The sequence below is a fragment of the Apium graveolens genome, chromosome 5 (genome assembly GCF_009905375.1).
Source record: "Apium graveolens cultivar Ventura chromosome 5, ASM990537v1, whole genome shotgun sequence".
NCBI lineage: Eukaryota > Viridiplantae > Streptophyta > Magnoliopsida > Apiales > Apiaceae > Apium > Apium graveolens.
This window is the reverse complement of record NC_133651.1, coordinates 97601609-97614522: the sequence shown is the minus strand read 5'-3', so window position 1 is coordinate 97614522 and position 12914 is coordinate 97601609. Positions and strand designations below refer to the sequence as shown.

Below are 12914 nucleotides of genomic sequence, written 5' to 3'. Positions count from 1 at the left end.
TAATTCTAGGTTTCTTTTCAATCTTTTAAATTTCTTGCAAATATAAATATAAATGTGTATGAATATGCTAAGTGCGGATAATAAATATTAAGTATTCAAACATAAAGTAAATAAACAAGGATGTTTAAAAAGTTTTTGGTGGATTATTGTTTCCACCAGAGATATATATAAATGTAGAAGATCTCTGTGATGCAAAAAAGCACACAGCTGCTTACAAGTAAATTTACAGAGAGAGAACTTAGAAATTCTTAACAGATTATGCCTTATTTATTTCTCAGTTCTTTCAATCGATATTTTTATACTTGGTTCATATATCACCAAGTTACATGTGAAAAATACAAACTAATAGAACAAAAATATCTAATTCTAATCACATGCTTCTTCATTTCTCCATCTAGCATCTTTGTATTTCTTCAAGTTAGCATGGAAATGGAAATGCTTCCTGATCTTCATAATCCTGATTACAGGCTACCACATTCCTTTTGTATACAATCAACCCATGTGACTATCAAGTCACTATCAACCCCTATTTGAATTTGTTATCCGTCGAGATTCTGTTGGATCATCCGTCGAGACTCTATTAGATCACCCGTTGAATGATACTTGGGTCATCCGTCGAAGACTTGTATAAACATCCGTTGAAAGTATTTCCATAGCAGTTGACTCAATTTCACTTATGCAAAATTACAAGGCATCTAATATTTACAATTAGCAAACCTATTTTGCATATCATACTAGAAGCCAACATGACTTAGAATTTTCTACAACTTCTAATCCTTCAAGACATCGCAGTATATAAGAATGTGCTACAAAAACTTATTCAACTATAAGCTACTCTTTCAACGGATGACAAGTAAGTTTATCCGTTAAAAACTACAATTTACACTTAATTAAATCAACTAAGGTATTTTGGTAAAATATCATCAAGCCTACAACATGTTCCTAACAATCTTGATTGAATACACCCCTCTACGTATAATTTGTAGTTTGATTTACATTTTTTAACTATTTAGGTTTATATATGTTACAAATAAGTATATGTTATAATAAATTTTCGGATAAGCAAGAAACCAACCCAAAATCTGGTACTATAGTAGATAAATCCTTAATCACATGAGTTATGTCATCGCGTTCATTTGCATCTTTTTTATTCGTTATCCTATAACAGGTGTTTTTTATCGTATCTCGATAACAACGGTCAGATCTCCCTAATCAGATAACAAAACCATTAAATTTAAATAGTAAAAAATATATATAATCCAAGTTTTCACGTTCGAATTCGGTGAGGAACATATTAAATTAAAAAAATTACTATTATTTTTAAGATACAAAAAGGTACATTGTTCAATTTAATCAACCGCATATCATATCTATATATTATAAATTGCTCGATAACCCTTTCCTAAGGTTTGGTATCCATATTTTGGTTCGGATATAATTTTTAACTTTAATATGACCCAGTGGACTATCCATTTTTAGGTTTGGTATCCATATTAGGTTTATAAAAGATCCATATATTTATTATGACCCATTTTAATTATAGAAACTTTGCAATACAATTTTAGATATAAATTATGTTATTTATGGTAAGTTTTTAATACAAATTTGAACTAAACTTTAAATTTTGACAGATCTATTTATAGAAATAATTTCAAAAAACATATAACATAAAAATAACTTATGTAACGAAAGTAGTTCTTAAATAAATTTATCATAATATGCAGATGCAATACACTTATTATATAGATAACTTAATCTTTCAAAATTATATTATTCAATTTTAATTATAAATTTATTTATTTATTTTATTAAATAATTTTTGAAATACCCGTGTGCAAAGCACGGGCTATAAACTAGTATATCAATGAATATGTATCAAAAATTAAACAGTTTCATAATACATTTATATTTTTGTATTTAATATTGTTAATATTTTATAATTGATATTAATTTTTTAAATTACAAAAAATAAAATTAAAAAAATAAAATTTAAATGTTGTAATACAAGATAAGTAAAAGTACGGTCACTTAGCGATCTGGAAATAAAACGACTATTCATTTAGCTCCTTTATTTGTTTGTCAACCGGATTGTATCATCAGTTTTGGGGTTTGTCCAAGCTGGATTAAGCCTTTTCGATGAAATGCATAATATTTTGGCAAAAAAAAAATGTTGAATTTGGTAAATATATTATAAATAAAAAGATAACGAAAATTATAAAAATATAAGATGATTCGGCATAAAATTATACAAAAGCAAAAATGCCCCATTTTGTGGCATATCAAAGAGGGACCTAGCCTAGCTACAAAAGCCCCGACGTAGAGAAGACGCAGAGAGAGACAGAGAGATCAATTCCTTCAAGGTTCGTATATGTATATGTATGTTTATATATATTTGGATATCATCACTCTCTTTAGTAACACACAACAGTTGATGCTGATGTTTAATTGAGATAGATACATACATAGATTGTAACATAATTGAAGCTAGGTCTATTCTGTGTAGATATTCACGTGAATGTTCTTCATTATCCCACAGTTGCTGCTCAATTAGGGCTTTTTTTGTATAATTGTTTTGTGTTTTTTAATTATTTTTTGTTTATGTGATTAGAATTTTAAGCATTAATAGGTTTTGTATTATTACTCAATTAGTAGTTGTTTAACTTATGGATACTCTAAGATGTGGCGAAATGTGGTATGGCAATTAGCCTCGTGTTAAATATTTTATCTCGAGGTAAGCCAAGTGCAGGTTTCGTGCATAGTTGAGGTCCGGTGAAGTGTTGAGATTGTGTTTTGATTAGGAAATTGTGCCTGATCAATTATAACCAGTGTTGCGGTAACTGATAGCTAGTGGGTGGGAACTGCTAAGTGCTTTTCGTTTCTCTTCGGAAAGAAGGGTTGACCAGATCTGACTTATTTTTTTTAGTTTTGGCTGTCAATTGTTAACAAAAAAATGTGCCAATTGCGATGAAGTTTTTTAATATATTTCAAGAAGAAGATGGTTAAGAAATGAATACCATACAATGTTATTGGTAATATGGTATTCGAATCTTTTGATGTTGAATGAACAAATTTGTTATGTCGACTACATGCTACTACATCCTGTTTGCTTTGGACAATGATGTTATTTTCTTGTTTGTGTTAATTATTGATTAGTCAGCGTATATCTGTGTTGGAGTTTTTATCTAGTGAGTTGATTTGTGATTTGTGCTTAAGCCATAGGAAGTCCCTTGCACGTACTACTGTATTTCAGTTTAACAAATGTACTAGTGTATTTTAGTACAACTGTGCTTTTGTGGAAACACACTTAAAGTCTTCCTAACTGAATAAAGATTTGGTATAGAAACATATAATCTTCATGGACTGCAGTTGTATGTCAGGGGAATCCATTATCTCGTTCTAAATATCTCGATCAGATTAGTACAACAGCAGTACATATTCGTGCAACGAAAGCTACGCTGGATTACAGCAGCAATTTGTTTAATGGGATGAAGCTAGCTGTCTTGGCAAATTAATCTCAGAGTGGATATGATATGTGTCAGATTCGGCTGTTAATTTCACGAATAGGACATCTATATTTTTATAGCAGTTGCCGAAGAAACTTTTCGAAAGAAATTGTCATTATGGCATGGCCAGTTGTGTTTGTCAAGCAATTTTACGTCTGTGACATACTTCTAGGTCTCACTTACGAGTTAGGACTGATCCAACTAATTGGTCAATGTCATTCAAGTTGTATTTATAAAAAGTTTAAACTCCTTTTCGTTATTGTAAAGGCCTTGTCATTTACCCATTCTAGTAAACTTGCCAATGGAGATATATTGTTGTTCTCTGCTTCCACAAAATACTTGGTGATGCAACATAAAAAAAATTTGTATATGTTATATAGGTTGACTGCATAGCCGCATGCAATTAATTGCCAATAAGGAGATGCAAAATAAAGAGGACCTTCCAGATAATGCATCAGTAGAGGCGGTGACACCTGGTAAGGCATCTGATGTTGATTACTGGGAAACTATCAAGGACAATGACATTATGCAGCAGCAGTCAGAAATATTGGCTGTGGAAGCTGAGAAAATTCAGTATGTTGGTGACAAGGTATGATGATTTTGGATCATGAAGTGTTCTTTCCCAGAATAGCGATGTAATGTCTTTTGCTTGTTTACTCATAATGAGTCGTATATGCTCTCCCCTTGATATTTTTAGACTGCCCATTTGAGTATCTTGTGGAAATTTAATGAGTTCACTCTTATCAATGGAAATGAAAAGGAGGTCAAGGAATGACCTACTTGTTTTTCTTTCAAGACCTTTGCTGATATGTATGTTTAGATCAAATTGAGGAACCTGGTGAACTTCATGTTAACCGTTCTTCTTATCTTTTTGTTTTGAGTTATGACTTTGCTAAATTTAAGGAACTTGGTGAACCTATTACATTGTTAGGAGGGAGGAACTCGTTGAGCCTATAACTTTATGGCTAAAAAATATCTAATTTTTTTCAGCCCATGGCTTTTGTACTTGTTGTGCTATATGTTAAACTGTTGAAAAATAATCTTAAACTTATTTTTATTTGTAGTAAATTATAGTAAATTAATAATGTTTTCTTATTTGATTTGTTCAGTTGATGACTTAGTCATGCTGTTAGTAGAGAAATTGTAGGACTCATAATAAGTGGCAGGGGATTAGTAGGAGTTGTTAGGCACATTACTAGTTTTCCTAATTTATAGCTAACAATACGTTAGTTCCTTTCTATATATACTGTATCATTGATTAATGAAAAAGTAGGTCTTTTGGTGTGCAAATCTGTGTGTGATTTGTGTTTTACTATTGAGAAGTAAACAGATATATACTTATGTATATATAATCAGTTAAAATTCTACACTTGGTATCAGAGCCTCATGATCTAGGGCTTTGTGAGATATTTTAAAATATACACCTATATATATATGTTAAGTATTTATCTATCATATTTAATGGCATCAAAAAAATTCTCCATTTATATTTAATGAGGTATCAAGAAAAAAATCTACGAGAGAGAAGCATGGGAAGAAGAAAAAGAAGCATGATAAAAAAAATTAAGGAGAAAATTGAGCAGTGAAAATAATGAGAAAGATATCATGGTACAAGTGGTTGTGAAAAAAAAAATTGTTTTAAAAGTGTGGGTGATTACGTGCACCAGGAGAGAAGTGCTCCAGCAAACAAAAATGACGTTGATGAGGAGTGCATCAACAAAAAAAATTGTTTTTGATGAGAAGTGCATCAACAAAAAAAATTGTTTTTGATGAGAAGTGCATCAAACTTGATAGTGGTGAGAAGTACATCACAAAACTCTAAAATTGTTTTTGACGAGAAGTGCATCAAACTTGATAGTGGTGAGAAGTGCATCACAAAATGAAGAGATGGTGGTGAGAAGTGCATCACAAAAATGAAGAGAAGTGCTTCATAAATTATGTTCAGCTAAGTTTAAGATTACGGGGGAGATTGTTGAAAATTAATCTTAAACTTATTTTTATTTGTAGTATATTATAGTAAATTAATAATGTTTTCTTATTTGATTTGTTCAGTTGATGACTTAGTTGTGCTGTTAGTAGAGAAATTGTAGGACTCATAATAAGTGGCAGGGGATTAGTAGGAGTTAGGCCCATTACTAGTTTTCCTAATTTATAGCTAACAGTATGTTAGTTCCTTTCTATATATACTGTATCATTGATTAATGAAAAAGTAGGTCTTTTGGTGTGCAAATCTGTGTGTGATTTGTGTTTTACTAGTGAGAAGTAAACAGATTTATACTTATGTATATATAATCAGTTAAAATTCTACATAAACAAGGTGTATTATTATTGGCTATATGTACAACAATCTGTCAATAAAATAAACAATGTTGCGACTGACATACTCGTTTCTTTGTTTAAAAAGGGATTGGGAGTGGTTAGTGACCTGTGGGTTAAATATTTTTCCCATAAAGACGGGGGAAATGCAAAATGTTTGGAACCAGATTCGTAGAAAGATTTTTAAAAATGATTGAACCTAAGGTTATGGATGAACTTGTGCACTTTAATTTTACCCTTCCCGTAAATTAGACTATAATTTTCTGTGCGTCCTGGCTGCAGGAACCTGTATCATCATTAGCAGTTGAGTATCAGTCAGGCAGTGCTATATTATTGGAGAAGATAAAGGTTTCATCTTGTTTTTATTAATATTTCTAGTTGTGCTCTTTTTTCTTCAGTTCTTTTATATAAATCACTCTGACACTAAATGCAGGTGCTGAATGAGCAATATGCTGCTCTAAGACGGACAAGGGGAGATGGGAACTGCTTCTTTCGAAGCTTTATGTTCTCTTACCTTGTATGTGATATGTTTATAATTTTAAAGGCTTTTTCAAATTTTTACCCTTGTTATTGATTGTGTACTTTCAGTTAATTACAAATCATTTGTTGCCAAAATAAGGAGCATATTTTGGAAACACAAGATCAAGTGGAAGTTGATCGTGTCAAAGGCAGTGTTGAAAAATGCAGAGAGACGCTTCTGGATTTGGGATATACAGAGTTCACTTTTGAAGATTTTTTTGGGGTAAAAATGATGATATGCTTTTCTGTGAAATGTTGTACAAAATATATTTACATCTAAAACAAATTAAAGCCTTTTTAAACAAAGATAGAGGTTTTCACAGCCATCTTCTGTCTTATTTGCTTTACTAGAATTGGATAACTTCGTTAACTGCTGCAGAAAGTTATATAGTTTTAAAAGCAGGGGAGGTTTTGTTAAAATATGAGTATTTGTATCCAGTGGAATATTTGTTAGTGAAAGAGATTAGCTTTATGCTGTTCATTTAAAGCATGTCATCCTATTTAGCAAAAAAAATGTAATCCTGTATTCTAGTTATGCTTCTTTTCAGCAAAGTATCTTCATTTTCAGAAGATGACAAAAACTACTCCTTCAAAGCTAATGAGCTTTTCTAGAGAGCATTTTGACCTATATTCTTTCAACATGATAATGATCTGATGTCTCCGTTAACACACAACAATTAGAACTTCCCTATCCGTGTGATGCTTTATTGTGCCACACCGAGACTCCAATCCCTTTGTGGCTTTGTGTACGTTTAAATGGTAGATCATGTCTTTTAATATATTTTGCGGATTAAAGACTGAAAAGATTGTTATTTGTTACTCAATGACAGATGCGTTGTAGAAAAAACTAATTTCTAGAAATAACCTTTTTGTGCAACTCCACATGTTTCTTGCATCAGAATATAATGGTAAAGATGAGAGAAGTCTGCAGTATAACTTACAAATAGTGACTAGAGAGAAGATTATGACTTGTGGGACTATTGGGATTTTTTTTTCTTTGTGAGACTTTGTAAAGCTATTCTCATGAGGTGAATGAGGTTTCCATTATTTTCACACTTTCAATAAAAGTCATCTAGCTCTTTGGTAAAATTTAAATAATGTTATACATGTATGTGGTTGTATTCTGTAGCTGGCTGCGACTAATGACTGATATGATTGGTATCTAATTAAAATGGTATGCATACATATTTTGCTTATTTCATAAAATGGGCCAGTCACTTGAAATTTAAATTTGTTCTGCACTCGTTGCTTGGAATGTTGTCAATATGTGCAAACATCACATTTTTTGTCATGCAATTATATAATATTTTTTCCTGTGCAAACATGGGAGAATGGGTCTAAATTGTGTTGATTTGAAATTATAAAGCATAGAGAAACCGGATGTTTTGATATCTTATTCTTGCCATCCCTGTAAGAATATTCTGTTTTTTGTTTCGGTAAAGACTTATGTCTTCCAACTGGAATACAAAGCTGTTATAGTAATCCAATGTCTTCCTATACAAATTTTCAGTTATTTATTGAGCAGCTAGAAAGTGTTTTGCAAGGAAGTGAAGCTTCAATAAGGTTCGGAGAGTTGCATTTGATACCCTCAATATTTTATGATACTGCTACAAGAAAAGCGGTTTATGAGTCGAGTGGCTGTGTTTCTGTTACTGTCAGTTATAACTCTTTTGAATTATGTTTTTAATGTAAGTTTTTTTATCTCAGTCAGGAAGAATTGGTTGAGAGATGTCGAGATCAGTCAATATCTGATTATGGTGAGTATAACAGCTAAAGAACATTTTCATAGAAGTTCTTGAAAAAGTCATCTGTTGGATCAAGGTTTAATTGCTTTCATTAATTTGTTTATATCTAACACGGTCTATTGGATAGTTGTGATGTTCTTCAGATTTGTAACCTCTGGTGAAATAAAAAGACGGTCAGAATTTTTCGAACCCTTCATTATGGGATTAAGTAATGCAACAGTGGAGCAGGTTTGTTGCATTCTTAAATTGTGTCTTGTATATTTTTACTAGTCCCGCATAGTATCTGCCCCTTTCTAATCATTTACATTATCTACTGCATGGCTGTAATCCTTTTGCAATCATCATATTCCTTGCTGATTGGCTGTTTCTAGATTACTTATTAACTTGTGTTCTGGGACTTGGTGAGATATCTCGTTTGTCCATTAACAAGATTGTACATCAAAAACAGTATTTAAAATTTACAATGTTGCAAAATTGTCTGTTGCTGTATCAAAACGTCGTGTTTGTGGAATTTCAGTCAACAGGTTAATCTATAATGATATGTGTTTGGTTCACTTCTGTATTGCTTCTGCTTATTAACCCTATTTTTTACATAGTTTTGCAAGTCTTCAGTGGAACCAATGGGTGAAGAGAGTGACCATGTTCATATAACAGCATTATCAGATGCACTAGGTGTGCCTATACGTGTTGTCTATCTCGATCGGAGTTCATGTGATACAGGTGGCACCAGTGTAAATCACCATGATTTTGTTCCTACTTCCGAGGGTACTGCTGGTGGTGGATCCGAAACCAGCAAGCCCTATATCACTCTGCTCTACAGGCCGGGCCACTATGACATTCTGTACTGCAAGTGAGTTTTAAATATGTCACAGGTGATTTGGGGGATGAGAATTTCTTTCCAAATTCTGTTGCAATTTCTAGCTTCTTGTGATGAAGTCTTATCCATGATTAAAATCATTTTATCATGTCGCCGACTAAAATGAATATAACAATTTGCAGCGACATTCTATTGTTTCAAAACAAGGGTGACTCATTTACTGATCTGAATTCATTGTTCTTTTCGTAAAGTTAGCTATGTAAAACATTGTTAGATGTGTGCGCATTTCATATGTATGTCTGCTGCTGGGTTTTTTTTTTGAATGATGGAAGCTCCTGTTTGGCAAGATATTGTCAACAATTGTAAGAGGTATCCGGTTCAAATTTCAGTTGAGGCATGTGTGCGTGAGTTAAATTTTTGTTATTGACCAAAATAAGTAGAAAAATATAATTTGTTGCAAGTGTTATTGTACAATAATTGGCGATTGAATAGAAAAATGTAAAAGGTTGTAATTGTTACGTTAGAACTGATCTTGTATTATAGTACTGATATAACGTTTATGTGGGAGTAGTCTCATTTGCCACCAGATATGGGTATTACTTATAAAAAAGAAGGGGGCTAGCTGCATATAGACATATATGCCAAGGATTTTCATTGTGAATTGCAGAATCTTATATGAAGTTGCGCATTATGCAAAGAAATCTGTGTGTATATAAATTATAAACGGGAGACGAACAACAATTCTACATGATTTGTCTAATAACTTGGCCTTGGCCCTTGGGCTTATTGCCAGGTATACCGTATAGGATAGGATATAATATATAGGTGATCTCATCAATAATTATGCACTAATGTAAAAGTCATTGTTTTAGGTGGATGCTGAGTATGGGATTAAATACATACAAATCCCACACAAATTTTAGATTTATTGGAATAAAATTAAAATTGAGCAAGATCATATTTAGAATTGAGTGTTTAGAGTTTGCAGGTTAGAAATACTTTTAATCGAACACAAACCCTATATAAATATTTTAAAAGTTAAACTCTAGTGAAATATTTATGGGGATGCAACTTGTTTAATTGGGTATAAATTCATGTAAAAGTGAGTTCCCACGGTGCATATTTTAAGTTGCATATCACTCTAGGAAGGAGCTTATAAACGATAAGTATCTACGATCCATTATGCAGGGCAGCCATGTTCGATCCTGTTGCTTGTAGCTTAATTTTTTCTTGGGAGACACGAGTATATGTAATATATATATATATATATATATGCAATTAATTGTTTTTAACAATGTAGGCCTATGTAATACGTCGGCGCCAGTAGCCTAGTAGTTTTACGAATAGACATTAATTTATTGAAAAGGCATCTTCTATGATCACACACAAGTAAAGTAAAATTGGATGGGCGGAGGTCTACAAATCTTGAGCATAGAAATCAATAATCTGTTGAAGATTAAGCTGAAACAAAGAAGGATAATCATTGTGCATCAGCCACAACATGTGCTCGAACAGAATAACATCCACATCTATAAAAACCACTTGTTTATCATCAACTGCACTTTCCTTGTCATTCTTTCTAGCCAAATCAATCAACACCCTGAAAGGGTTTTCTTCCAGAACAAGTGGATCCACCAAGAACTCTTTCCTATCCTTACCCACCACCACTTTCACCCGACCATCGTAATCCCTCACTGATGATGATATTCTCCGGTAGCCTAGCCGCGATCGCCTTCCTAACATCGAATTTGTCACAAATAATAAACACCCCATTATAAAGGATGTTGTACAAAAAGAGTAAGTTGCTCTAGGATATTGTATGTTGGTCAAGATATGATCAAGGATCAGAGGAAACTCAGCATGCATCTTGTGCTCAACTGTATATTTATATCTTTGCTCATGTTTGCTTCATGATATTAAATATAACATAGGATTATATTTTTTTAAATTTTCTATCGCATATTTGTTTTGTAAAAATTTATTAAAATTTGACTCGGGTATTATAATCTTTTAAATCATCATATCTCGTTTTTATTTTGTTATTATAATCCCATTTTAAAAAAATAGAATTTAGAAAATTTAAAGTATTATGGTACAATCCCGATGATTATTTTTCAAAACATACATATGATAAAATTTTGAAAGATTATAATTCAATCCTAAATTTAATACTTTCAGACAAATATAGAATATAATTATTTAATCCTTAATATTAGTAATGATGTCATTAACTATTTCGGATAATAATCCCGGAATTATAATCCCCGAAACAAACCCGGAGATGGTGAATTGTATGCTTACCTAACAAACTGTTTGTAATGCACCACGGTTGAACAAGGTTTTGGAACATGCATTGTATAACCCAATACTGCTTGGTTTGGGAGTCAAAGATGTGGATATTGTAAGAAAAGGGAGCTTTCCGGGGTTGTCACTGGATTGGCCTGCTAGGCTAATACTTTATGTATTGAGTGTTTCTATAACCATCACTTCCTAATATTAAAACAATGTTTATTGAAGATTCATTATCAAGTTTGGTAACACACGAATTTTATTTTAGGTATATAATTTATGTATCTTTTTCAATTTAATTTTGAGAGTAAACTAGACAAATAAGGGTCGGAAGCATGAGCATATTATGAGAGTGCTTCCTTGTCATGGGAGAGAGATGAAATTAACATTATAACAGTATTTTCATATGGTATATGGTCAGTGGAGAACAAAAAACTGACCAAATCGTAAAATCGATCCAACTCACTCCTTATTTCGATCGATGGAGCCGAATTATTAAAAAACTGAAATTTAATTAGTTTAATTTTTTGTCAACTCGAATATAATGAGTTGGGTCAAGATTCAAAAAATGTTCAATCCGGCCCGATTTTATTATTATATTATTATTATTTAAAATTTTAATTTTACGTACTTATTATGTTAATTAATATATTCAAAATAAAATTATTTTTTTTACGGATAACACACCATACGTTATTGACTTTAAACTATAATAGTACACGGTACGTATAGTAATCAATACTCCCTCCGTCCCTGCCAAATGTTTATATTTGGATTGGGCACGGAGTTTAAGAAAAATTATAAATTAGTGGAGTAAAGTTAAAAAAGTGAGTGAAGTAGTGGGACCGATTAATATTATATGTATAAAGTGGGTATAGTTGAGAGAATTATTTGTTGTAGTTACTTTTTATATTATAAAAACTTTACTATTTTTGGAAAATTTTGAAATGTAAACAATTGGAAGGGACATCCCAAAAAAGAAAGTGTAAACAAATGGGAGGGGCAGAGGGAGTAATATTTATCTTATGTTAAATTATGGAGTATTACCAGTTTACTTCAACTTTTAATTAAATTTATTTGAAATTTTGACTCCTAAGAAATATATAAATAATATTATTCAAGTTTTAACTCAAACCAACCCGACCCAATGTATAAAAAATAGAGTTGTTGAAAATATTTTTTTGGTCAACGGGTTCATATTTTTAAAAACAGAACTAATTGGTTTGGTTCAATTTATTACTACTAACCCGACCAACCCGGCCCATGTTCACCCCTGGATATGGTCCCAACAACGATTTGCTAGGTAGCTGTTATGCAACAAACAGGTTTTTAGCTGTTGGATCAAATCGTTTGTGATTCAAAAAAAAATAGCTACAACGATCATGAATATTGTCTACGGTTCAGAAAAATTGCCTTTTTGCTCCTATTCACGGAGCGTCGACATTATCTGCTGTTGAGACATGAAGTAGTCTTTTATTTGCTAGGTGTTAAATTGAAATCAATAAGTGATTATAGGTCTCAACCGTAGACAATATTTACAGTCCGTGACTAGGGGCAAAAAGGTAATTTCAAAAAATTGCCGACATTATACGCGATCCTTATGATTATTTTTTTTAACCACAGTCATTGGATTAATCATCCAACGGCTGACAAGGTATTTGTTACATAACACACACGTCCCTAGCAAACCGTGCCCACACACGTGCCCTTATAGTATATATCCAT

General features: G+C 32.0%; 2 protein-coding genes across 2 annotated transcripts; one reads left to right on the top strand and one right to left on the bottom strand.

Annotated features, from left to right (window-relative positions):
* Window positions 1-2240: 2240 nt before the first annotated feature.
* LOC141724305 (OVARIAN TUMOR DOMAIN-containing deubiquitinating enzyme 1) lies at window positions 2241-9185 on the top strand. The gene is made up of 9 exons (XM_074526381.1): window positions 2241-2360; window positions 3884-4092; window positions 6102-6167; window positions 6253-6336; window positions 6439-6561; window positions 7849-7901; window positions 8046-8095; window positions 8211-8311; window positions 8680-9185. Exons 2-9 carry the CDS (start codon window positions 3901-3903, stop codon window positions 8935-8937), a joined length of 927 nt encoding a protein of 308 aa, XP_074382482.1. The 5' UTR covers window positions 2241-2360; window positions 3884-3900; the 3' UTR covers window positions 8938-9185.
* A 1131-nt stretch (window positions 9186-10316) lies between these two features.
* Window positions 10317-10673, bottom strand: LOC141660274 (auxin-responsive protein SAUR77-like). The gene has a single exon (XM_074467244.1). The coding sequence runs from the start codon at window positions 10671-10673 to the stop codon at window positions 10317-10319; it is 357 nt and encodes a 118-aa protein (XP_074323345.1).
* Between the last annotated feature and the right edge of the window lie 2241 nt (window positions 10674-12914).